The sequence below is a fragment of the Daphnia pulex genome, chromosome 10 (assembly GCF_021134715.1).
Source record: "Daphnia pulex isolate KAP4 chromosome 10, ASM2113471v1".
NCBI classification, from domain to species: Eukaryota; Metazoa; Arthropoda; class Branchiopoda; order Diplostraca; family Daphniidae; genus Daphnia; species Daphnia pulex.
Genome location: NC_060026.1, coordinates 5720631 through 5748624, shown reverse-complemented (window position 1 = coordinate 5748624; position 27994 = coordinate 5720631). Strand labels below are relative to the sequence as shown.

General features: G+C 46.9%; 1 protein-coding gene across 1 annotated transcript; it reads right to left on the bottom strand.

The window, feature by feature from the left end:
• Positions 1-316: 316 nt before the first annotated feature.
• LOC124203447 lies at positions 317-27994 on the bottom strand. The gene is made up of 4 exons (XM_046600122.1): positions 27654-27994; positions 5755-7325; positions 1104-4182; positions 317-1034 (listed from the first exon to the last, which is right to left on the bottom strand). Exons 2-3 carry the CDS (start codon positions 7282-7284, stop codon positions 2275-2277), a joined length of 3438 nt encoding a protein of 1145 aa, XP_046456078.1. The 5' UTR covers positions 7285-7325; positions 27654-27994; the 3' UTR covers positions 317-1034; positions 1104-2274.

Below are 27994 nucleotides of genomic sequence, written 5' to 3'. Positions count from 1 at the left end.
TTAGGTAATATTTATTTTTTTATTTTTTCAACAGTTTTCTTTGTACTCATATTTTCTGGTAGTAAATTTGTTCGACTTAATATAAACAACTGATTCTCTGCTTGAAGTAAAAGAACGTAAATCGCTCGTTAAAAAAAACTTACTTTGTATTATTTGCAGCTGCTTATTTTTTCGTTGTGATTCATTTACGATCCATGACTGATGTAGAGTTCAATGCTATGTACCCAATTGTTGTGTACCCAGCAATGAAATGGTTACAAAGAAAAAATCATGCCGATACATTTTCGAACAGATCGACAGCAATACGCGGTAAATAAATGGTTTATACTTGTAATCCTATTCATCTTCCAAGCATGGCTGCACGTTACAGAATGAATAATTAGATACAGTAATATTTACACCGAATTGTCAAACATATGAGTTACTAATAAAAGAACTATTTATTGGAATGTCGCGATTGATAATTTGCCCCATAAAACATTACACTCGACAGACTAGGGATGGGAACACAACATTGCTCCACATGACAGGAGCCAAATGATAGGAAAAATGGAAAATAAATGAAGAAACAAAGAGAACAATTATTGATGAGTCACATGAAAACAAAATGAATTGCGAATTTAGACGTATGAACATGAACAATATGACGCGCAATACATGTCAAAGTGTTCCGACGGATCAGCAACGTTTGCCTTTATACAACAGTAAATAACAATAATATTTTCTTTACGTACATAATTCGAACAGCGTAATCCATACAGATATTGATTTTCTTAAATCAAGCGGGGTGTTATTATATGAGAACCAACAAAATCATAACTGAGTTCATTTCAATCTTCGCGTATATTCAGAGAGAGCTTTTCCACCTTAGTATTCGAATTGCTATTCTTCAGGCTTCACTGGTCCAACTCTCGAGTGCTTTCTCCGCATTCCAGCTGCTGGTTTAAGGAGATGAACAGATGTTGTCAAATTACTCGATTCGTACGATGCACCGTCATCAGAACTTGAATGGGTTTGTATCAAATCTTCGACTTCTAAAAAGTAAAATAAAAAGGATGAGCATTACAAAGATAACTTTTGAATTATTTGCAATAATAATTTACCTGGAGAGGGTCGGTCGGCCAATGCTGTTGTGTAGCTGCAGTCGTAAACATCAGGATTGCTTCTATACTGGAGAAGCAATGATGGACTCTTGATTATAATTCCAGTAAACGTGGCTCGGAGATGAGCTACCATATGAATATCGCTCGTCGATATCGCCATTATTCCCGACTTGTTGAAGTGTGGAATGGATGCATGGGTTTGTCAAAGATCACAAAGACATGCTGGACGGTGAGTTGCGATCCTTCTGTTTACTGTTGACCAGGTGATTAAACTTGTGGCTGGGAAGAAGAAGCACCACCGCCGTAATGTAGCACACCTCGGTGAAACTCGTTTCAAGGAGCGCGAAAGGTAAAGGAGGGCCTGTACTCGTAGGGTGTGTCCTATTTGATCCTTTCTATAATAGCCGGAGTAGCGTACTACAGCTGGATAGTGTGATGGACGGAGCAAGTAAGCGATGGACGGATTCGGGGCTGAACCGTGTGTTCACCACTGCTGGTACAGACATCCTAATGGGATCGGCCGATTGTGGTTCGGGGTTTTTGTCATGAGGCGGACACATGACGAGGATTCGTTGAAATCGTATCGGCACGCTCGGTAAATCCTGGACGGCGGTTGGCGTGGAGGAGATGCGCTGAGGTGCTGATTGATTGGTGCCCTCCTTTCTTGCTGTCGATTCCCACCTAGATTTGGCTGATGAGCCTAGTTTCATTCCGTTCACGTTCCAGCTTGAATGCATTCTTGAATTCCCAACACCGAAGCCAAGCCGATGCGGCCGTAAATAAGAGTTGTCTTGAGTTTGAGTTGTCTTGAGCTTTTTCTTGTGTTCTTCATCCGTTATCATCTGGAAGCTGCCATCCCAACGTCTAGTAGGCCATTCTGGGGGTGTTTATTCATTTTTTCCTTTCAGATATGCAAATAAACCGCATTGAATTTGTAAGCACATCGTAGCAACGAACTTGTATCTGCTTTCGAGGTCCAAATGCGAATAAAGAATAGTAGATGGAAGACGGTTGGGCTAAACTTTTGTAGCTACGCATACGAAGAGAATGATTTTGAATATAGAAATATCATGAATTCAATATTGAGAGAAAGTGGGTCGTGTTGAGTCTGGGTACATATTCGTTTGTTGGTTCTGACTGGCTCTTTCCGTTCGGTCGCTGTACGTTTTCTTTACAAGAAAATTGGAATATTTCTCATGTCTGGGGGATTGATCACCTGAAGGACGTCCGACTGATTGGCAGGGCTCTGCCCTTCAGGTTTGGGTCCATACGATTCGTAATTGGACGATTTCTGGCCGCACAGAGAAGCGGCCGGGGATTCGTCATGGGTGTCAACGCCACTGGCCAGATGCTGATTGGAGCTGCTGCAATTGCAGTGCTGACAGTGCTGGCAATGCTGGTGTCGCAACAAATGCTGGGCGGGGATAGGTGGATGCTGTCCAGCTAGTGATCCGCCGTAAATGTTGCACGTCTGAAACACCTGGCAGCTTTCCTTGGCCAGCAGACTCAGTAACTGGGCGTTATTGGGCAGTTGCATCTCGTACAACTGCGGTTCGTAGTAGCCGGCCAGACCACGGCGGCAAAGATGTTCGTATGTACAGACGGACGGCGTTGTGGCCGTCCCTTTGTTGGTGTTGGAGGAAGAAGTCATCGACGAAGCGGTCGAGTAATACGTCATCGACGGGGCCTTGTAGCCGAGCTCCTGATAGATATGTTGGTGCGAGTGGTGCGGGTCTCCGGCGGCAGCGGCACCTCGCACCTGTCGGTCCACTTCCTCGTAGGGTTGTTCCATCTGGTCCGTCGAATCGGAGGCGATGCCGTCACGAAAGCGAATGAATCCGCTGTCGTTGACCAAAACTGAGGAGACCTGCGGATGCGACATGGCGATGGAGCATCGCGGCCTCTGGTGCTGCTGTGACGACGATCGTTTCGAATCGTAGAGAGTCGTGAAAGCCGACGAAGAAGCCGAGGAAGTGGCCGAATGGTTGGGTGGAATCGACGATCGTTCCATTTGTTGCTGGACCTGATGAAGGTGAAGGTGCTGGTGTTGGTGAGATGAGGTCGGATTGGAGTAGCAGTAATTCCTCAAATTGGCCGGTGGGTACGGAGATTCGTCGGAGGTGACTGATTTAATTGGCGACAGGTCGGTCATGACACCTCCAGCGGCCGTCTCCCCATTTCCAGCTCCGTTACGAGCCATGGCACTTCTGTTGCTGTGGCAACAGAGCGTTGACAGCGTCTCGATTGAGCCGTTCTTGAACGATCGGCCAGCAAACATCCACAAGGAGCCTTTCTTGGCCGTCGACGATTGACCGCTGACATCACCTTGTTTCTCGGCCAGCGTGCTTTGATTGTAGCGCAGCGGCTGGACGGCCACGTAGGCAATGAGGGCGGCCATGATGAACTCGAGGAGTCGAGCCACCAGCTGGTAGGTCCACCACGGCCAAAAGTTCTCGGTTGCCACTGGCCAGTGATCGAGTCGCTTCTCGTCAGCCACTTGTTCCATGCTGGACAAGGAGGACGGAAGGCCCAGCACCTCGCGCAGAGCATCGACGTTGAGGTTGCGCTCGCGCTGCAGTCCTTGGTAACGGGCCAAGAATTCGGCGGTCAGGACGACGGGCACGGCGCTGTTGCCCAGGCCGAGGCTGGCGCTGCCGGCCGGCGTATTGGGCTGCTGGCGCCACGGTAAACCGTAAACGCCGAACATGCCGTAGAGCTGGAAGGCGGCGACCAGCAGGGCCAAAATGGCGGCGGCCAGAGTGACGCGGACGGCCCTGAGAAGCGTCGGATGGGGCAGATATCTGGGCAGGGAGGCGCCGTGGACGTGGAGGGCAGTCAAATGGCTGCGCACGGTCTCTGTCTGCAGGCTGACGGCGGCCCTGGTGGCCGGAGCGAAAGCGGCCAGATAGCCGAGCGACAGGGCCAGCGACCAGAGTACGAAATAGGCTTGACTGGCCAGGTGCAGGGAGAAGAGCCCGCCCACGGACCCCACGACGATGTCGATGCTGAGGCTGAGAGCAAAATGGAACGCCACCAGGGCCGCCCAAAGTGCCGGTTTAACCAGCACGCTCGGCATCACCTGAAAAAGGGCAACAAACAAATGATGACTTGAGCACAACACACCGTGAGAGAACAAAATTCAATTGGCAATTGTCTAGCGATTAGGAGAGTCGACCTTTTCTTGGCCCCAATGAATAAGAAAAAGTCACAGTTGTACGACTCGCGCATTCATCATCGTCATCCAAAGTGAAATCGTCCAGAAAACGGGCGAAATGTGCTGAAAAAAGTGAAGGTTGCTCCCGCTGCTGCTGCTGTTGCTGCATTGATATTTAGCGAAAGTCTGGTGGTGGGCGGTCTGTGCAGCAGTCGGCGTGAATGTCGAAATTCATCGTGCTATAGCATATCGTCAGGCTGCGGCTGCCACAGTTGTATGGCCCGTCTTTGCTGACGTCGAGCGTGACACGATGCGCATTGGGAGTCAACCGCCTATGGGATTGTCAGCCTTTTTGAAAAGACTTTAGCTCGTTTAGTCGCCTGGAACGACAGACATTATTCAATTGGTTTCGACTTTCGAGCATCATTTCGTTGTTGGGTATAATCTCTCTGGCTGGCTCCTTCTTAGCGCTCGACAATAATCCAAAAGGAAACGGAGAACAATGTCGTCGAGTTCATAGATTTTCCAGCGAATTTCTATTAGATTTGCCGCGTCACTCTGACCAAACTTTCCACCGAAATTCTCTTGGCTTTTGTGTCGAGCTAATGAATGGCTCCCAGATGCGGTTGGAGAGTCGGACGACGACGACGAGTGGCGAGCTAAGAAGAAGGGGTCCCACCACTAGCAATCGCATGCACGCCGGGGTTCTGAATTTCAGAAATTACCTGGTCGCCATCTTTTGTGCCCACTCACTCTTTGCGTCGTTCCTCTCTCTCTCTGATTCTCTCATCTCCCACTCTATTCTACTCGTCTAACCACTTAGGGAAACAAATTGAAATAAATGAAATCGGTTGGTGCTGTGCTGTGCTGGGCTGGGCTGGCAGCGGAGATGCAGCGCACAGATGGGAAATGCTTGGGCTCGAGGGGCGCCCATTATTATCATCCGGCATCTTGGCGTTTGGGGTCGTCGAAAAATGACTCTTCACTTTTCTTTCTTTCTTTCTTTCTTTCTTTCTTGGAGAGTGAGAGAGAGAGAGAGAAACGAAGAGAAACGATCATGTTTTCCACGACCCAAAAGAATGGCGAAGAGCAGCTGAGAGAGCAGAGAGAGAGAGAGCGAGAAACTTGCAAGAAGAAGAAGAAGAAAAAGAAGAGGAACCGTCGAGAGTTGCTGCGCCGCTGGCAACGGGCTGATAGCGGTCGCGACCACCACTCACGTCTCGTCGTCGCAGATGGAAGAACTCAAATACCGATAGGGCACGCATTAAGTGAAGCATGACATGGGGGAAAAGAAAAAAGAAGAAAATGCTGCATGTTGAATGCTTGTCAGTCACAGCCGTCGACCATGGACGAATAAAAGAGGGGACGAAATCTCTCAAAAGTCTCAGCCGAGAGAGGGAGGGAGAGACTATTAAGACAAGTGGATTTTCAAAAACCCGTTTAAGCTTTTCCTTTTTTCTTCCCTTTGATAATTTGTTTGTGTGTTGTGTTTGTTACCTGCAGTTTAGTGGCTTTGAAGATTCCGAGAAGGAGGACGGCCAGGGCGGAACTGAGACACGGAAAGGCCACATTGAAGATGCTGAAGGCTAGAGCGGGTGGCAAGAGCCTCCTGTGATTGTAGGCGTCGTAGAGCAAATGGATGGAGCGGGTGATGGCCAGGAAGAGAACCAGCAGCTGGATGGAGAGGCAATGGCTGGTGTTGAGCAGCCGACGTGTCGACGATCTCAGGCGCAGCAGGTTCGACAGGGCGAACATGCCCAGCAACGCGAACAGCGTCGACGTTCCGTACACCTGGATGCTCCAGGCCGCGTCGCGATCAGCGCCGCTTGATTCTTCCGCCACCCGATTGGTCACGTCTCGTGTCGACGTCGACGGATGGCCAGCGGCGGTCGACACCACTGCAGGAGGAGGCGCCGGTGGCGCGTTGGTGCTGGTCGTCGTCGCCGATGTCGTCGTCCTCGTCGACGGTGGCGTGACGGTTGTCGTCGATGTCGCCGTTGTGGTCGTCGTCTCCAGAGCGTCGTCCTCCTCGACGGGGTCGACGGTCGTGCTGGGCGTCACCGTGGTGGTCGTCGTGTGATGCTGCTGTCTGGTGCTAGTGACGAAGCGATTGCCCGTCTGCCCGCTCAGGTCGACCAGAGGTGGCAGAGTGGGTCGCAGATTGAAGGGCTGGTTGTTGCCGGGATTGCGGGCCGTGTTGATCCGCGACGGCCCCCTCAGGCCAGGCACGTTGGGGTTGTACTGGCGATTGGGGTCGGACGGAGTCGGGGTCCGGTCGTAGGGGATGAAATCAAAGACGCGCGTGTCGAACTCGAAGACGGGCTTATTGGATCGGACGGGAACCAATGTGCCGGCGCCATGGGCCGGCACGCTCTTGCTCTCGCTGGACGTTGAGGCTTCTGTCGTCGTCGTCGAGCTGCTGCCGCTGCCGCTGCCGGCGGACCCTGTCGAATTGATGGACTGACCGTCTAGGGGTCCAGCAGCAGCAGCTGCCGCATTCCGCTCGTCGATCTTATCGGCCTCGCCGTTCTTGTTGTTGGGTGACGCCACAGACCCGCCCGATTGGTTGGTGGCGGATGAGAAGGCCACTTTACTGAAGATGGCGCCCAAGGTTTTATCCATCGAGCTGGGTCTGTCACCGCGGGAGAAGACGGGCAGGTCGAGCAGCGATAAGCCCTGTGGTGACGACGTCGCCCGGAGCTGTGATGATCGCCGCTCGCCATTGCCGCCGGTGCCACCGACTGCTGTGCCGGTTTGTCTCCGGCTTCTAATTGGTCGTGTGTCACTGTCAATGGAACCCAACGGTGGGTGGATGGGAAGAAGGCCATTCCAGCCGGCCGGCAGTTTCGTGTCGTCGTCGTGATTGTCAGTGCCTTTGTTCAGCAGCACTGCCGAGTGCTGGGCTCTGGAATGATGTTGATGATCGCTGGGCAATTGTTGTCTTGTTACTCGTGTGGCGCAACACAACTGCAGCACGGCCATCACGAGCGCAATTTTAGAACAGGCCATTCTTGAGGAGGACAACATCTCAATGGTGCATGCTTACTTGGCGATATCCTAACCTGCAACTATACATACAGAAAGATAATCACAATTAAATATTAGCTAGATGCTGCGGTCTCTGAGAACGTGATGTCGTGCACCGCCAATTAAAATCAATAAAAGGGCCACTATGGGTCCACTTTCACAATCAACTACGGCATAGGTCCAGAGTCATGAGCCATCAGAGAAAACGTGAATTTCAATTAAACTGATCACAGGGACAGGAGCTTGATGCCTAATCAGTTTTTCTTTAGAAATTCCAGCCAACAAGAAGTTGAATAATTTCTAAGTAAAAAAAAGGGGGGGGGGTCGACTTCAAAGACGCTTGACACGCAGGTAAACGGAGTGGATGCGCGTGTGTAGAGTCTGTCTGCACGCATCCCAGCGACGACAAACATAACATGACTCTCTCGTCTGCTGCTGGTCTCCATAGAAAAAAGGTAAATATGGGACGTGGGATATTGAGGATGAGAGATGAAGGGGAAAAGTTGGGAGATGAAAAGCGTCCCGGACATGATAGAATGAATTCCTGGCTTGATTGAAATCCATTCCTCCCCAACTCCACCCGTCAAACTCTATTGCTCTCTCCCTCTCCCTCCCGCATCTATCCAGGCTGCTGCTGGAGCTGCTGCTGGATGATACAACACAACGACACGGAGGAACGAACCATCCATTAAGCACGTTCGGCACTCTTGATTTTCTTCTTGTGTCGCTGAGTGCCTGATTACCGTATAATGAATTTCGAACACTGAAAGACTTTTTCTTTTTCTGATTCCCCCCCATTTTCCAAATTGGAAATCTTTTAAAAAAAAAAAAAAAGAAAAAAAGTCGAATCATTTGCATTCATCGAAGTCTCAAAGAGAAATGAGAGAAATACCCCCCGAAAAAGATGATTTGAAGTAAGGCATATGGGCGGATGCAAATTTGATTGAAATTCGATTACAAGGGAGGAGGGAGAGATCCCTTCAGAAATGAATTAGTGTTGAGAATACTATGGCATTCCGGTTTCTATTTCTATTGGATGGTGGATGAGAAAAAAAATGTCGGATGGAAATCTAAGCACACAAGCCGATGGCGAATAATAATCAAATAATCCAAGGCACGGATGGTTTTCGACGAGATGAAATTTGATATTTGGTGGTTTTGAAACAAGTGATGAGATTCTTTCCACCTCGATTGCATTGGTTGCAATCTGTAAGGCTATATAGCCGGAGGGCAGAGGCATCGTCTGAAACGATCAATAAAGTCAAATGGAGGAGCCAGCTAGGTATACACACAAGTCGGTTGGAGTGTACTAGCGTAAGCAAGGATCATTCACATTCACTCACAGATGCACTTGCGCTCACCCTACTGCGCATTTAATCCTTTTAGGGTACCAGCAACCAAATCTCTACCAGCAACAACAACAACAACTATACTACACACTATAGAAAAGCAGCCCAGCTGGAAGCTGCTAGAGAAGCTGGCCGTTTCGTCTATCTGCTATCCGTATATACGTATATATAGGATATAATGGACGGCGATATGGGTCTCAAAAGTATCTATGGGATCTTTTTTTTCTCTCTTTCCTGAGGGGACATGTTTATTCTCTAGAGTAGTCTGCTGGGCGTTTTGGTCGGGGTCTCGTGCAGGCAGGGGCAGCGGATTAAGCCTCATCGGCTGTGAGCCTTTCCTTGTTTGGATGGACACTAAGATCTGGTCGACCCCAATCCTTATTACTGAGCAGAGATCAACATGGCTAAAAAATATATGGCGTGGGCTTTGTAAAAAGCCCTGGCGACCTTTTACTCATCGTTACAGTTGTCTATGACACACCACAGCCTCATCATCAAGATGCTGTTTGATGATAATCATGCCAACCAACCCAGGACACGGCCAGCAGTCTATACATGTGGGATGCAAATGAGAAGACAAAAAACAAGAGTCGAGACGGAAGATAGAGCGCGGTGTAGATACAAGTTTCGTGACGCAGGAATTGAACCTCTCCGACACGTCGTCCCGATTAGATTATTGAAATTCTTCCCCCTTCCAACTGAGTAATAAGCCGAGAAGGGCCATCGTGACTCTCAAGTTGTTCCAGTCACGCACAGTTCAGAGGGAGTGGCGCTGTGCTGTGGCCAGTCAGCCAACGCAACGAGTTTTTCTTTCTCTTTTCTTTCTCTTTTCTCTCTCCGTCGTGTGTTGTTCACCGTTAGAGTAAGCCAGTGGTCGAACCCCGGTAGATATGGTCGCCTTCTTCTTCTTCTCTATAAGTTGGGGAAAATAAGAAACAACAACAACAACCAGCGCGTTGGTGATGACGAGCAGGAGGCGGACGTTGTTGCCTTATTCCCCCCCGAAAAATAAAAGAAAAAAAAGTCGCTGGTTCGTTTGACACGAGGGGCACACGCCTGGAACAGGGGGGAGTATATGGTAGTGCTGGCCCAGGTGAATATGCTGTAGCATACCGTGTACCTAATCCCAGGTACACGAGCGAGAACAACTAGGCCCCCCGTCTCTCCTATCCGTCCCTGTCATCATGTTTTCCAATTATGCCGCAGTATGCTATCGAGCGGTGCACTGTAAATGATTGCCGTGTGCTGGCACAAGGAAGAAGTTCCAACTTATTTTTTTTTTCTTAGTTTTTCTTATTTCTTCACAAACCACAAGAAAAACAAAAAACAACGATTATTTATTTTTTTCCCTTTTTTTCCTGGGGGATATGATGTGGCCTGTCGGATGAACGTCTAGACGTGTGACAACCACTTCGCCATTTTGTTACTACACGCCGTGTGTGTCTTGCGGCCGTGTGTATGGAACATCAAATATTCGTTACGATGACTGGGCGTGTCTAATCATTTTCTGACTTTTTTTTTTTTTTTTTTTCATCTTCCTCTCTCCCCCATTTTCTTGTCAAAGTCTATCCATTTCTCTTCTTTTTTTTTTTTTTTTTTTTTCCTTTGCACACTTTTATAGTGTGCCAGCCAGCAAACTGCCAGCTCTATCCGCTTTGCGTCTCAGTCGGCACATCGATCCCGGCCGGGCTTACTATATATATATATATATACCCCTCCGCCGTTTCATATGTTTAGGCACCAGCCCTCCCCAGCGGAGTTTCCAGTGAGACCCGCACAAGGAGAAAAGAAGAAGAATATAACGCCATCTTTTCGGTGCAGACAAAATAGTACACCATTTGATATCTGCACAGTCCGTACGGAGGAAAAGGTGCTTCCAACAGCTGTTCAACCGCCATCGCATGAAAAACCTGACACATTTTTTCTTTCTTTTTTCCATTTTATTTCCCAATAGCAAGACATGAAAGAAGTCGATGAGGGCGAGATCTGCGTCATCCTATTACACACACCCACAATTCAGTCCTCTATACAGTTTGTATCCAACCTGCAATCTTCTTTTGTTCAATTCAAACAAGTTTTTTTTTTCTCTCTCTCTCATTTCCCCCCCCCACGAAATGATGTCGAGTGCGACTACCCCCTCGACACATTGTCGACCAGCAGCAGTCAGAAAGGAGGTGAGACTCTTGTCAATTGACGAGTGTCCTGTCGCATTGCCGAGGCCCCTTTTGTATAACGACGACAAATAAAATGGGAAGCAGCGCAGACATAAAGCCGATTTCATCGATACACGTACCACTACCACTAGACTACTACCAGTAGTATAGTGGTATAGTCGAGGGGGATGGGGGGAAGGAGACGATGCATGGAGTAGAGAGATGAATAGATATAGATTTCGCATCTGTCATGTCGCTCACAATTCACAATAGCGACAACTACTAACTTTGACCACATGGGCGCAGTGGTTTCGTCTCTCTCCGATTGCCGAAATGTCGGAGGGGTTAAAAACCCAGCCAAAAAAAAGAAAAGGGTTATGTATTATAACCAAAGACACACAGAAACGTTGGCTGGTTCCAAGACAAAAACTTGCAGCTGTGCTCGAAAAGAAAAGAAAGAAAGAAAAAAAAACTCGTCGAGATGGTACATGTATATGCTATTGATTTTTTTGAGTTCGTGAGATGGCAGAGTACTAAACAGGAAGAGCTGAAGAACCATTGGTAAAAGGGCGTGGGTATGGCAAGAACTCGCACTCGTCACGCCAGTCGTCATCAATTCTATTTACGCTGGAATGCTCCGCCATGGATTGAAGGCGGCAGAAATGAGGAAACGTCATAATAATAAAAGAGGAAAAAAAAAAGGGGCGACTTTACGATATGTGATGAATATTTCATCGTTTTTACAAAGAGCATCAGCTTCGTCGCCGCTCATTGGCTCAAAAGTCAAGGGACATTTCAAGAAAATAAACGTCTGTTCAAAAGGGAGGACGCCCTGTCATGTGTGGCAGCAGCTCAGTCTGACAAAAGTCCCAGTCTGTATAGAATATTACTATAGAATACAGGCCTATTATAGCCCCCCTATACTATAGTATATCTAGTCCGAAACAGGAACAACGCATGTAAATGACGTTGGTTGTTTTTCTTGACTCGGTGCTATGGATCGGTATCTGGCCACCATAACCATAACGGCGAGTCTACGTTGTGCCCATGCCAAAAGAAAAATATCTTTTGGGTTCATGAAGTATCGATCAAGACAGCAGGATGGAAGCAACATTCTTTAAATAATGCACATTGCTGCTGTAATCGGCTCTCGTCGTACCGTAGTAGTCGAGGGTTTCTGAGCGCAGGTAAAGACATTTTGGCCGACTGTGTAGTACAAAGTGGTTAGTGGTATATCCATCTATCTATATATAAAATAAAATAGGTGGCATTGGCCAGCAGCAGCACGGGCTGGAATAGGAATGGCAAAGTGCCGTATGTCTAAGTTTCCCTGGCGATCATTATTCATGCAACTGAAGAAAAAGGAAGAACAACTAAGCGAGCGAGAGAGGGGCTGTGAACAAAGTTTTGAAGGGACTTTGTCTTGGGCGATCGGCGTGCCATAGAAATGGGAGACCTCCCGCCTGGGCCCACCTCCGCACGCTCCCGCTGGGCGCTGATGTCGTCCTCGCTATCCATCCACGAATCTCCGCTCTCTGACATGAAGGAAACATTTCCACAATTCTCTTGTTTTCCTCTCATGTAGAACACACGGCGCACACACGGTATATCGGCCGGCCGACTGCTGCCTGATGGCTATTGATATTCTCGCTGACGTGAGCGATGGATTCGGTTATTCTCTCGCCAGTTCTATCAAAAGAAGAAGCAGGAGCAGACAGAAGTAAACAACTGCTGGCCAAAAAAGAAGGGAGAAATAAAAAAAAAAAAAAAAAACTTTCTACATTAGCCGGGAATAACCTGCATCGTTGCCGGCATTCCTCTTTTAATGGCATTCTGAAAAGAACGATCCGTTTATGTGCAGGCGAGAGAGAGAGAGAGAGGGGCTAGCGCTAGCTGCTCTCTTGCACGGAAAGATCAACTTGCATCGCTTCCCAACAACCCGGATGCTTTGCAGGGGGTAGAGCAGCACAAGTTGGAACTTACCGGATTGCGCTGCTCAAGAAGTTGGATACTTTTTTTTCCCATTCCTTTCCATTTTTCCCTCCTACCAATCCCGCCGCTGACTCTCTCTCTCTCGAAAATAAATAAAATAAACTTGAATAGGAAAAGCGACTCCTTTTTTTCACGACTTGACAACGTGAATTCTTTCATGGAGCCGTCAGACTCAACGGGCAGTTGCTATAGCCCCCCAATGTCTATATAACTGCTGCTGGGCATGCAGCACTGTTTTCCCGGCCCTTTCTCATATTGTGTGTGCTCCGGTCAATGATTTCATCGATCTCTCACGCGAGATGAAGGACCAACCACCCCGGCCCCGCCATAAGGAGGAGCCGCAGACACGCACCCAAAAAGTTGACACAATGCCCTAGCTGCTAGCTTGTGTGTGTTTTTTCCTTCTTTTTCCTTATGACTTTGGCTTCACCCAGTGCATTACACAAGATGAAGCGGTCATCGTTTTTTTGACTGCCGTATCGAGCCTATGCCACTTAAATATATCAGCAGCAGCAGCAGCAGTACGTAGTCTATTATGCGTATGTGGATGTGACTGGATCACATCACCATAAAAGTAATCGAAATATACGCACAATACGTTTGATGTGTCAGAGTCAATCCTGCTGAATCGGCCACAAGGGCCCTAGTCACATATTCTTTCACGTCAAATATATACTACTGCGCTGCTGACGGATATATCAGGCTATTTTAGGCTAAACTATACGCCACCGACGCCACCCCCAAGGATGAATATTTTGGGTCCCTTTTTCTATTATTTCCATACTTTTCTTTTTTTTCTTTTAGGTAGTGGGGCTCCGTGCTGGCGCAGAGAAAGGAAGAAAATGCGCATCTTTTGCGAGACTGGGGACGGCGATCTCATTTTCTTTTCAGCTGGAAAGAAGCTTGAGAAACGCCTGACCAATAAGGGGGGCAATGATCACCCTCTGCTGACAGTCTTTTAGCCTATCTTTACACAGCCAAACTATCGGGGCCATGTCAAAGAGATGGAAGCTTTAGGAAATCCAGTCAAAGAAGAAGAAGAAGAAGAAGAAGCCGCTAATGTGGCTTTCAGAGTAGTATAGACTCGCAGCAAACAAATCTCACCTTCCATCTCTTGTGCATATACACGAGTCCCTCCTACACAGCGTCAAACGGACGGGCGAGCTTGTATATAATATAAAGCCGGTCGCCTTTTTAAAGAAAAGAAGAAGAAAAGAAGAAGAAAAGAAGAAGAAAAAAAGAGAAATAGGTATCAAACCACAAGGCTATTGATTATTTCAGGAACATATTAACAGCGGTCATCGGCATCGACGAAGAAATCGTGCGCCACATTAAAAAAAGAAAGAAAAAGGAAAAAAAAAAGAGTCAAATCGTGAAATAATGAACACACGGCGCGGAGCAAGTTGGGAGAGATGTCTTGACCCCGTTGCATTCAAGTATCGATGATGAGGCGATTTCAAAGGGGGGGGTGACTTGGCTATTTCCCCCCCGGCACGCCATTTGAATTCAAAAGTAGTCGTCGTGCTAGAGCTCTGGCTCTAGCTGCTGCCGCGCTGCTGCTGCGGTAATGTGACTAGATTCATCCTCTTCCGGCGGACACGGCTCATAAAAGACTGGCGGGGCGGCTGCTTGCCTGCCTGCAGTGCAGCAGGGTGGGTCCCCTGTGCTGTGCTGTGTGTAGTATACATGTATACATGTATATAGGCGGAAGGATCGACTTGGACGGTGGTGGTCGCGTCCAGGGCGGCGCGAGAGAGTCGGAACAAAAGGCGTAGCGAATCGCTAGACATTTGCACTCTTGCTAGTCGTCGTCGTCGTCTTGGGCGCCTTTTGATATGCATGAGATGCAGCCGCGGCCATAAGCACGCCCAACAATATAACCCAGCCAGCCAGCGGAAATGTACAGAATAACCGCGCAGTGATAATTGATCGAAAACTTTTCCCTTTGACTTTTTGGGTTGTTGTTTTCAACGCGCATGCGCACCGACCGACACTATGAATTATAGACATTTCCTCCCTGTAATATTTCTGGCCTTTTATTATTAGTCTTTTGCGGGCCAGGAAATACGGCGAGAGAACAACCACAATAACAACAACAACAACAACAAGAAGAAGAAGAAGGAGAAGAAGAGAGCAACACTATTTCTTTTGTGTTGCAGCTGCCACAAAAGATGTCGGTAGTTTTTACGACTCCAAATATTGGCTCGGCGCAGAGCGATCATCACCCGACATTTCGTTTCTCTTTTCCATCAACTCGTTTTTCTTCCCCCCCCCCTTTTCTCTCTCGTGTAGCGACTTTGTGAACAAAAGCGCTGAATAACCGAACGATGTTGTGTGAGCCGAAGAAAAGGAGGAGTGTGTGTCTAGCTCATAAAACTCCCATGTTTCATCGTACCTGCGAAGGAAACGTTCAGCAAAGTAGTCAGCAACCCATCGACTTGTTCTCGTTTTCTCTCTCTCTCTCTCTCTCTCGGTATTTCTCTTTTCCCCGTGTGTTTTTAGTGCCCGAAGATGACGACTACACGCTGCACGACCACTCTAAAGGGTTTTCTCGAAAAGTTTGGAAAAGATAACCATAACTCGGGCCGTATGGGTGGAGGGGAGACACAAATAATAAAATAAAAAGAGAGAAAGAGAGAGAGAGAAAAAGGTTGAGGGCGGAAGAGCAGCTGGCAACCTGTTTCTCCATTTGTGTGTGTGTCTGACTGCACCATCATCATGGGCTGCAATAACCGACAAATGGTCCGACTTTTTGGACGGACTCTCTCCACTTCTCCAGCTCTATAGCTCTTGCATGCATGCCGATAGCTGAGCTAGCGGGGGGAAATCGTTATTTCTCAAGGTAATAACAAGCTGCCAATGTCAAGCGGTGCATAACCAGATGACATCAACAGCAGTGCTGCGCGCCAGATTTATGAACGCTCCGCTCTTCCGCTCCTTGTTCTCCTTTTTCCTTTTTTCCTGCTTTTTCCTTTTTTCTTTCGACTCCGCACACACAGAGACTCACAGAGACACACAGACAGTATGACATGTTCATTTCTTCCCGTTACATCGTACGTACAACTTATTTTGACTGTATAGGGGCAGCAGCCAAGTTATAATGAACAATTCGGCGCTGCTCCTGACGTGATAAACCATCGAGTTGACGCCTTGACAGCCCATGTAGGAGCCTTGCTGCCTTGCTGGTCTGTGTGCGGGCGAGCAGAGCACTCACGCGTTGATGCCAGGAAGCCCTTGTCCCGTGTACATGTATACAATGTCGACATTTTTATAGAGGAAGGATGAGACGACCGACCAGTTCTTCCAACCAGCAACAAAGAACAACAACCCAAAAAGAAAAGAAAAAGAAAAAAGAAAAAAAGGAAAAAAAAACATGGACAAAATATGGAAAAAACAACAACAACCCAGCAGCAGCGTCGTCTCCCTTATTCTTTTGGGTTTCCACAGCAGTGCCCATTTCAACATGCCTCGCTATATACTACTTGGAATAAGGTTATTCCAGCCCAGCCATCAGCCATCAGCCATATGGCAGACGGGCCAGATCGACTATGGTTGTTGTTTTCGGTTGCCTTATTCCTCCTCTACTAGTGCAACCTGAGCATCGACTGAACACAACACCGGCCATCTAATCCTCTGCTGGCCACAGGCGGTTCAGCATCGACTGTTTTAATGTATTCCAGCCATCGGAAATTCCAGCAGAGGAGGAGGACGACTCTACTTCTTCTTCTCGTTTTAAGCGGGAATCGCTCGAATCCGATCGGCCCAAAAAAAAAAAAAAAAAACCGAAGGGCCTCCATTTCCTTGATGGCCGTCTCCGATTCAAAGACGCTGTTAGCTGTTAGATCTAGCATACTGTAGAGTTGAGTAACTTGGGGCAATCTCGTAATTATAAACGACCTGTCGACGGGCATTCTAGTTAACCTTTATAACAAATCTCTGGGCAAAGGGCAGCTCAGCTAGCAGTTCTCGCCTGGGTCTTCTAGCGCCCGGCCCGAGATAATTACGAGTCACCAAACAGACGGCCAGCGTGTCGAGTGGAGTGGAAACGAGTCGGAGAGAGAGAGAGAGTCCCTTAACGCCAGCCAGCCATCCAGCGGAATCATCCATTTTCTCATATCAAATGTTTCAACGTCATGATGTTGGGGGGAAACTGGAGACGCACTTCGCTTCGACCCCCTCAACCCCCCCCCCACCCCACCCCCCTCCTTGTATATCCTCTTCATGGTTATTTTTAGAAGATATACAATACACTCAATGACGTTTCTTTTGCCATCAAGTTTTCTCTCCCTGGATGAACCAAAAAACCCAAAAAGAAAAGAAATTGAAGGAAAAAAGCCATAAAAAGTTTGCGTCAATCTGCTCCAGCCCAAGAGACACCCAGCAGCAGCAGCAGCCGCAGCAGCGCAAGTTGTTTTTTTTTTCATCCGGCCGCGGCGTCATGATCATCTTATGTTCAACTAAACGCTTTGACAATGGAAACCAATAGAAGCCTAGTCTGAGCTATATAGCGTTTCCTATATAGCTATGGTATTCCTATATACAGCGATATGGTTTGAACAGTCATAAGCAGCCAGGCAGAGAAAAGCCGGGCTTTTTTGTATCTATAGTCGAGCGAGCGCTTGTCAAATGAAAGCCGGACGGGGAAAAAAGAAAAAGAAAAAAAGAAGAAATAAAAGGAAAAGATTCCTAAAGGGGGGCCCACCGTTGTCGATGATTCGGCAATATGAGAAAAAAAAAAAAAAAAACAGAAAAAAAAAGTCTTGGTGCTGCCCCGGATGCACGTGTGAAAGGACTTTTTGGATAGCATCATTTTGTTAGTGCCCCCGGAGAGAGAGAGAGAGCTGAGCTGCTTCTCTCTCTCTCTCTCTCTCTCCCTCTCTATCTGGCTGCTGGGAAAAGGAAAAAAAAGGAGAGAGAGAGGCTCTTGGCCGTTTGTTCTCTGATGAAAACTCGTGAAGTTCCGCCTATGAAAAGGCTGTCGTCGTTGCTGTTGTGTGTGTGTGTGTGTGCCAGCACGTTTGGCAGCGTCGTGAAGAGACGAAGGAATTGGGTTGTACAGTCTCCTCTTTTGTTTGAGCGACTCTCAACTCTCGACTGGCACTGCTACGCCCGGCCGGCCGGCAGACACGCAGCAGCTAGCATTTATTTTTGGTAGGGACAGCGTGCTGGGACCAAGAATGGCATCCAAATCCGATCTGTCATCATTCGACTTTAATCGGACTGCACGGAGGCAACAAAAGAATTTCGATAAGAGATGGGAGATGGGAGAGACAAAGGCAGTTGTTTCACAAACGTGCTGCTGCTGGGAAGAAGAACAAATCGACACAGGCAGACTCTGACTCTCTGATGAAAGGGGCGACTATACATAGAAGCGGCAGCAAACACATTGGCTTGTCCTTTGCCTATTATTCCACATGATCGGTCATTTGTAAGAAGGGAGCGCCACACACGACGTCATTCTTTTCTCTCTCTTCCCCCCAGCACGTCAACAAGCTCCTTCTCCTCCTTCTTCTTCTTCTTTAAGATATCAAGACGACCCCAAAGAAATATCGACACAATGAGACCGAAAAGCTTTGATTCATTCCCTTTTTCTTTTCTTTTTTTTTTTCCTTTTTCTCTTTCTCTTTCTCCCGAGATTGTCGATGATGATGCGCCTGTATAGATTGAGTTGGGCCCAGCCAATCCCGCATGCATGCAGCAGTAGTCGGCCCGGCGCGCTAATGATCTTGATTTTCTTCGGCTCCTTTCGTCACATCGTTAAAAATCTCTGGGACTGGGACTGGGGCTGCTCTGGGATTCGCTAATCAAAACACATTGGCTGGATTCTCTCTCTCTCTCTGTTGTGTGGGTTGTGCATAGCTATATTACTGCGCTGTGATGTAACGGCCGATGAAACTGGGTTGTTGTCACGACGCATCTCTTTAGACTCGAATGATTTTCGTTGTACCGCCCGTTTTCTTTGTCGCTGCTCACTTTGCCGACTTTTATTTCCTTGATTTTTTTTTCTATAGAACCGGTGGATTCGATTTCTATTCTACGTGGCCAACAAGGGGTGAATAGACGAATAAAGAGGCCGAGAAAACGGTTGAAAGTTAAAGGGAGACAGACATAAAGAGAGAGGATCGCTTACATGGGCAGTCTAATATGGGAAAAGATGACCCGAAATGTGGGTCATTTTGGTGGTTCCGCCTCAATGGAGTCAATGGCTCTGACCGACGAGGGAATATCAAAAGGAATTGAGAGGCTTCATCGCGGCCTTGGGTCTTTCGTTGCCTTTTTTGGGTGCTGCCCGTTCTGCCCGTTCTGCCCGTTGATTTGATTAGAGCTTTGGCCAGAAAAGAAACGAAATGCAAGCAGGCGTTCAATCAGCGCACAGGGAATCAATCCGCCAACGTTAGATATAGATATATACCGCAGCATCGGTATAGCGGAGGAGAGCTTCTTTCCAATCAAGACCAACCTCATTCCTTTATGTATTTCCAAGTCATGTTGAGCATTAGGAAGAAACAAAAAAGAATGAAAGAAGAAAAACTGTGTCCCCTCAATCGCCTTATGTCGTACAAGCTGGTCCAGCTGGCTGGCTGGCCCCTAATCATAGTCACAGTCAGTTAACGACTTTGAGGACAACGTGCCAACAGTGTTTAGTACAGTCAGAGGGAGGGAGGGAGGGAGGGACGGACGGACGGGGGTGGAGAAAAAGAAGCCCCATCGTGCTCGCTCCTACATGTAGTACTGTATAGGCTTTTACAGTCCATTTAGAAAAGCGGCCGATTGCGGCTTTTTTTCTTCTTTCCTTCGGCTGTGCCACGAGGAAAGTGCGCACGGAAATGGCAAAAAAGGAGGCCAGCGGGGGGAGGAGGTAGACTCGGTCAAAGCTGATTGAAAACGGTTCAACGCTTCCGGTCAAGCTGTGGGGAAAGCCGACAAACGCGGGTCGCAACACCGAAAGTCAAAAAAAATAAATCTGGCCAGATCAAAGGTCAGTAATGGCCATACGTGTGGTCGGCAGAGCCGATTGAGGGACGTCCTCGAGTTTGTCGCGTCCACACGTGTGTCGACGTGACGTATATATCGTATATAGGCCCAGCAATATGTCGACGACATTCTTTTTCTTTTCCTTTTGGGTTGGACTGGTCATCGCCGCCGAACAGAGTTATCCGCCGGCCGGAATCACATTCTGCTATCGTCGTGTGTAACGAGTGAGGGGGACTCGAAGAGCCGGAGCCAGAGAGCTGCTGGATGGCCAGTAACGGTTGGCGTAGCTGTCGGTGTTATATGTAATACGTAGAGGGAAAGAGACGTAGGATCGGACTGGCCAAATAGAGTCGGAGGTCTTTCTCAATCGTCTGATTTGTGTAACAAGGTTCCGGGACGTGCTCGGACCATGAAGAAACCTATTTACGTTGGTGGCGGCACACGATAGAGCACCCCGGTCCGTTTCTTCTTTTTCTTCTTAAGAAGAGAGAAGAAGAGAAGAAGAAGAGAGAAAAGAAAAGAAACTCTTGGGCAGAAGGTCGTCGGTCGGCAAAGAAGCGCCAAGCGATTGATCACGTTCGCGCGCTCCCGACACTTAAGGACATCTTCAGTAGACCTCGTCTAGTTTGTAAATTGTAACCGGCCAACCTCACAGCACACACATCTCTGCCGGGCAAATAAAACTTTTTATAGGCACGATAGACACACACACACACATATACGCACACATACAGACACCTTGGGAAAGGCCAGCAGAGAAGAGAAGAGAAAAAAGGCCATTGCTCGTGAAAGTATCGACTGGCAACCACTTTTGGATTAACTGGACGTCAGACGGAGAGTAGTAAATGGGCGAGGAGAGGTGTGCACGACGATGAAGCCCCCCCGATTACGATCGGCAACAACTCGCAACAACTCGCAACAACCATAGTAGTAGACACGGCGGCCAAGAAGTTGAACCGGCCACACCACGACACGATAAACTTCTTCTCCTCTAAACTCTAACGCCGTCCGTGTGTCTTGTATGGGGCGTCTCGAAAGGGCAGCAGCAGCAGAAAGGAATAGAAGCTCCGAGAAGCTCGGCGTGATATTATATTATATAGAGAAGATGATCATGTTATTCTCAGCTTAAGAAGGCTGCACATCACAAAGGGGTGGGCGAAGAGAGAAGAAACGAAGCAACGAAAATAAGCACCTCGGCACCAGAAATGATTTCCTTCTTCTGCTTTTTCGACACGGTCCAACTTTGAAAGTTTTTCGGTGGGGGGAAGAAAAAAAGGAAGGTGAGATAATATAAAAGAGTTTCGGCTATCATCTGGGAATGGAACAGGTTTCAGTAGATATATATAGAGAAAAACCGGGGCAACACAACCGCACTAAAAGCAAAAGATGAAAACGAAAGAAAAGAAAAGAAAAGAAAGAAAAAAAAAGGGGAAATAAATTGTTTTTTATGGGACTTTTACATTGCCCGTTGGGTGGGCACCTTTTGCTGCGCGTCCCTTACAATCTTAGCCTTTTGTATACCTGCAGTTCATTAGAGCTACCTGTCAGCGACAGAATATATAAAAAAGCTTTCTCTTCGGAGAACAAGAAAAAAGAGAGAGAGAGAGACAGATATTATATATTTCAGTTGGAATGAAATAAAAATTTGGGATCCTCCCCCGCGTCTGGCCAGCGGACCGTACACACCACTGAGCTGGCCAGCAGCTAATCATCTATCGGCTTCTCTTGTACAAAGGGTCGTTGGCACTTTTAATTACAAAGTGGTCCCCTCCGAGAACCAGCAGTGACCAAAAAAATTGGGACGTCCCAAATCTATTGCTGTAGGGTCACCAGATGCCGCTGAGCTGAGCGGATATGTGACTGATTTAAAAAACAAAAAACAAAACAAAAAAATACAATCAAAACACTCTTAAATTTAAGAGCAATAATAAACTGTAAGGAGTTGAAACCCGAAACTAATGAGTGACGAGGAGTTGAAAAAACAGTCGGGGACGTTAAAACAACCTTTAACTTTTTATCCAAATAACGGAGCTAGCTGTTTGTGACGCTTTAACAAGTTGGTCCAATTTTCGTGTCTAACAAAATGCTTGTTTTCTTTTCACACGATGTGCAGGTTCGAGCCAAAGGGGGAGGGTTGTTTGGAGAATAAAATGGAAAAGAGACAGGCGACGGTTGCTGTGGCCCAGTCCAAAGAATAAGAGAAAAAGAGACACTAGATACGTTCCCACACCACGCCTTTTTGTGCGTGTCGAATTGATGCCGTCACATTCCCCCAGTTCACGTAAGAACAACCTGGGACCTGCTGCCATCGGATATTTCTGAGAAAATGTTCGCCGATCCGATCGCCCCTTGCATGCGCTTCTATATGGGAATTTAATTGCACAGGATGTGCGAATCAGCAGCGCCAAGGAAGTTGACATCGAATCCAACGCCCGGCATTTCTTGACTCGTATCATAAACCGCAGCAAGTGACGAGAAACGATACAAGTACAAGTAACAATTTCCTCATCATGTGGTTTAGCCGACACCGGCCGACACTTGAATTAGTCAGAATTACACTCCAAATGAGGTAGAAATAATTCGAGGAATAATTGCACATGCCTACGTCAATCGAAACGGCTTTCAACTATGCGGAAACTCTGTATGGTGTTGTCTACCTCAGTGAGCTGGAATAATGTAGAACTAGACTTTACTTCAACTTCCGTTTGAAATATAAATCTAATACCGTGCGGCGCGCGGTGAAGTTGGACGGCTAATGTCAACAACCCCGGAGCCAAGTCAACGGGATAACGGATATATATATTATATATATTCAATGTTTGCGGCGTGTATATGCTATGCCCCGATATTATTATCTTTTCAAGTACTGCTACGTCTAGCTGTCTAGAGTATTGCGATTTAATCGATCGACATTGCTCAGGCTCATTTCCGCACCGTTGATTTCTCCAACGTTACCGTCACTCACGCTGTGTTCTTATGAAATTGAAAAGAAGGGAATCAAGAAAGAGAGAAAGAAAGAAAAAGAATAGTCTTGAATTTGCTAGAGAAAGAAACACGTCGTAAACAATGGACTAATAGCGCCATGCAGAGAGTGAGAGAACAATAGATAATGTTCAAGCCAGGATAAACCTCAAAGTGGGGAACCATAGGAAGTAATTACATTGTTCCGGGTAGTTGGAACTTTGGAAAGAGAAGAGGGGAGCTATATGATGTATGCAGGGGCAGCTATGGCAGTTGTATAGCAGAGAGAGAGAGATAGAGAGAGAGGACATTACTGGTTTTTCATAGATACATGATTATCAAAGAACAAAGAATATCCTGTCCTCTGAAATCATCACGAGTGACCGAGTGATTGTCGATTGAGAAACGAGTTGAACCGTTGACATGTAACTCGAAACGCATTTGATTGGGATCCTTTTTAGTTTTTTCTTTCTTCATTTTGTGAATATTTGATTTGGTCTTTTCGTGTTTCCAGTGGCCTCAGACGAGGGGAGCGACGGGAGCGTAGGGCGTACGGGTCTGAGGAACCATTTCGAGTCGGTTGTTTTCTTCTTTTCTTGTTTTCTCTTCTTCTTCTTCTTTCTTCTTTCTTAGTTTTGTGTTCTGTGTTCTGTGTTCTGTGCTGTGGTTATATTCCTGATATTCCGATGGGCGGACGAATGCCGCCAACGGCGTCACGGATGGCCAGCCTTCCACACACTTCAGCTCCAGGCGTTACACACATATATCCAGTCACAACCCGAGGCTTAATTGCAGAGCGAGGGGAGCCCGTCACACACACACACACACACACACAACAGACAAAAAGAGATAAGAAAGAAAAAAGAAAGAAAAATAAGAGGGAGAGCCGGAGAGGCGGGCAGCGGCAGCAGGGCAGGCAGCTATATGCTATATAGACGATGTGGGAGAAGAAGAAGAAGGGAGTGTGGAAATAGAAAGACGCGGGGAAAACATGGAGAAAGAAAGGAATAAGAAGAAGAAGAGAAGAGAAGAGAAGGAGGAATCGGGGGAAATGAAGCCCTTATTTTTGCCCGCTCATATAATACCCTCAACGAGAATTTACGAGCGAATACGCTAGCGGGGGCGAACCGAAAGAGTAGAGAAAGAGAGAGAAATAATAAAAATAATAAAAAAAAAAGAGCTTGAGAGCTTGAGAGAGAGAGAGAGAGAAAAAAATTTCGTTGGCTGGGCAGAGGCACACGCATGCCAACCTCCGGGATAAGACGGGCCCCTCGCTTTAGCGCTATGATCCTGATAAATGATCTTCCGGGACTTGCGCACAGCAGCGTGAACGTTCAATGGGGAACAAAAAAAAAGGGCCAAATCTTCACTGTAAACGGACTGATTTGCTGTGCTTGGGCTTCATTTCTCTCTCTCACACACAAACACACACAGAGTCCAGCAGCAGCAGCGGCACTTGACCAAAAGGAAAATTGAAATCCCGAAATAGATGCTTTGCTGGGCCGCGCGCGCGTCAGATCAAAAAAGAGAAATTCGTGCGGCTTTCCAGTCGGGATTTGAGGTACGTGTGCGAGCTCTAATGCTGTACAGGAGACAAGGTCAGGGACTTTTTTCTTTTTCCTTTATTTTTCCCCAAATACCAACGGGGCCCTACAGCCCAACCAAAGCCAACCAGCTGTCAGACCAAAAAGGCGTGTATCCTATATAGCGGAGCTGGACATGTTGGAAAAGGAGAAGAAGAAGAAGAAGAAGAAGAAGAAGAAGAAGTCAGCTCGACGATCTGATGGACAGTGGCCAAAACCAGATTCCGGTTTCCCTTCTCGTCGTCGTCGTGTCCCTCCGGGTGGAATCGGGTGGAATGGACTTTTTTAGTCATTCCATCAGCAACACATATCGTCTAGATACTAGAAACCGAAAGGCCAGCAGCAGCAGTAGCCTCACTTTCGTATATACATAGACGACGATTAGTCCGTCTGAAACAATATCAACATCATAACTTTCAACTCATCAACAACTGGTCGCCATATGTACATTCCACTTATTAGTATTCGGGGCTCGCGACGAACAAGTTTTGTCAACTCGTTTTATATAAATGCATATCATCACGAATCACGATAGACCGAACGAATGTCTTCACATTTCTTAAAAGCTTCGGTGCGTCGTTGCTGAAATATCGCTCTAATTGGCCCATTCTAATGACGATGGAATATTGAAATGTTTTCCAAATTCCTTAATAACTCTCTCCCATTATGAACGCCAGCAGTCGCGGATAGGAGTAGAGGAACTTTATTTTCGATTCTTTTTTTCTTCTGCTGCCGGAATAAAAGAGAGAAAAACACGGCAGGTTCAACATTGTGCGCGACGACTGTGTTTCCTTTGTCGGTCAATTTTCTCGCAACGCCTTTGAAGACGTTCCTTCGACTATCATCCGCGACTAGCTCCCATTACTCCATCAACTGTAAACTATCATTTAAGAACTGCCGCTTTTTCATCAGTATTAAAAACACGGAGAATAAGAGAAACAGCCAGGCAACGAAGCCAAAGCAGGAAAAAACAAAAACCAAAAACAATTTCAGGCGTATAGGCCAATAAGCAATAACATTCGAATTGAACCAGAACAAAAGGCATCCGAAGGTTAGACCGCTTTTTTTCTAAGACTCCTCCTTATAATTACTATCATAAAGAAGGAAACCTTAAGAAATAAAATAAAAAGAAAGGGCCACAGTTGCTAGGAGCAATCGCACCTGTCCGAATGACAGCCAAACGGCCTATCCTATATAATACACTCGGATGGTAATTTCAGAAACTAGAAAAGAATTGTACCATGAAAGTCGTTGCTTCCCCTTCGCATCATCCAACTTGTCACGGTCTGTAATTTCTTAACTGCTCGATAGCTTTTAAGAACCCATTTCGAGCGAAATGGGAGATAACCATTGGACTAGCTAGCTAGAGCTCTGTAACGCGATGATGGTGGTAGCGAGGCTCCTCATTTCCATTGATGCCACAGTCAGCAGAAACAACAGGGCAACGATCAATACTCCAAATCCTGAATATTGTGATAACCGTTTAGAGCCGAAGACAACGGCGAACAGCTGTAGTATAGAGAATGTATATTAAGCGCCGACATGAGCCAACAGCGAGCAGCTCGTTCAACGGTTCAACCTTTCGAAATAATGTCATTATGGAGATGCGCTGGCGCTGGCGAATAAAGAAACGCGCAATTTCAGCCGAGAAGCCAAACTAATCACCGTGATTACAGTCTGGGATAACAGCTAGCTAGACTTATTCGCGCATTTTTTTAGTTCACGAGGAACGCCAACTCTAAAGGATCACGTCTGTAAAAATCCCAATTCAATTCCCTTCAAAATAAGAAAATATCCCCCATCTCTCTTCAGCACTCTAAGGCCATATAGAAAAGAAGAAAAGAAAAAAAGAAGAAAAACGGCGTTATTCTTTTGAATGGCAACGATCAAACTGGCTGTCCGGCAACTTTCATTACCCGCGAGTTTTAAGTGCGCAGCAGACACAATTAGTATGGAGAGCCATTTCGTCGACTTGTTGTCCGAGATTAAAAAAACGTTAGTTTATCGTTCAACAAAAAAGAAGAGATAAATGCGTCTATATCTAATCGAAAAAGAGGCTTTCCATTCCGTTGGATAAGCGCGTGAATTGCTGGTGGAAAGAAGCGAGAGAATAACATGTGAAGTCATATTAAAAGCATATTTGTGTTGCTCTTGTGGAGAGAGGAGCGCCTTGGCCCGCGCCTTGGCCGAGTTGGTTGCTGGCAAGTCGAAGCCGTATATTTGCTTAGTCTGTTGCTGTTGGCCTGTGTGGACCTACTTTGAGCTCTCAGTTTCTTTTGACACACACAAGACCTGTGCCCTGCAAAGTCCCGTGTATAAAGTGTCGCTCTCTTGGAACAGTTATCTGCCCACGTCTATTTCGGTGTTGACTACATCTTGATGCAGCTTGATGCAGCTTGCTAAAGCAGTAAAGCCTTGTGTACACAGGCGAACGCACATGCTACAGACGACGACAATTTCTTATCATTGAAAATGCAAGGGGGAAAGAAAAAAAAAGAAGGAGGACTCGTCCACCCACTCGCTCGCACACCTTGCACAAGTCGCATCAATAAAAGCAGACGGGGACGGACGGACGGACGGCCAGCCAGCCAGCAAAGGGCTGGTGACAAGGAGACCTTTTAACAAGCAGTTGCATGGCAACTTGTTTTAAACGGATTTTATCGACTAAGCAACCTGCAACACTCGGATACGCACGACAGGATCACGAGTGTACACTACACACACACACACACACACATGGAAGCAGATTTCAGATGGTATGCCCCGGCTCAACCCCCCCTCAAGTGAGTTATAGCCCAACGATCGAGTAGACTGATCGATATAGGAGAAGATGGTTGTCCTATATAGAGAGTTATACATTTAGCTAGCTCGTCTATATGCTCTGTAGCATCTAATGGACAATGAACTAGACGAAATGAATGCCATGGGCTCATTTAATCAACTTCAGTCCTCCTTCTTCTTTCTTTTTTTCTTTCAATTTCTAAGTGACTGAAAGAAGAAGAAGAAGAAGAGAAGAATTAATAAGGACGCAACTACTTTTCGTGACGCTTTTCAGCGAACTCGCAACGGGGAAAAAAAAGTATTTAATGAGAAAAGGGTTATTAGCGCGTACAACACATAGTTCTTCTTCTTCTTCTTCTTTTCTCTCATTCTTCTTCTCCTCTCCAACGAAAGTCCCCACTCACTCCGGCAACAAACTTGAAAACACACACTGTCCTTATATATTGTGCTGTCGCTTGGCGAAACTTGGAACTCTGCTCCTGTCTACTCGCTTGTTTATCGATCCGACTCATTCAAAAAAGGCGCTCGAGATTCTTGAACGCGAAGCCAAACTCAACACACGAAAATCATCTTACCTTAATCAGGAGAACTCTCGTCTTGCGGGCGACAGCGGCTCGAAATTCTCTGGGTCGTCTCAGCAACGCTCAAATTCCAAGGTTTATTTCAACTTGTATAATCACACAGGGCAGCAGCGTTCATCAGATGAGACGAGTCTCCAACTAGTTAACACAAAACTTGCAAATGAAGAGTCGTCTAGTATAATAACTGAAAAGAAGACGAAGAAGACGAAGAAGAACTTGCACCACACGAAATCTAGAAACGCTCTAGCCAAAGTGGAGGGAACAGACGTGCGGCAGTTGTGGGTACGGCGTCCAAGGAATGACTGAGCCAGCTAAAGGGAAAGCAGCCAGACCAG

Excerpts from the sequence above, each read along its gene's own strand:
- LOC124203447 (XM_046600122.1), bottom strand. The coding sequence starts at position 7,284 with ATGTTGTCCTCCTCAAGAATGGCCTGTTCTAAAATTGCGCTCGTGATG. Across the intron at positions 4,183-5,754 it reads TCAAAGCCACTAAACTGCAG|GTGATGCCGAGCGTGCTGGT; the intron begins GTAACAAACACA and ends GCCCTTTTTCAG.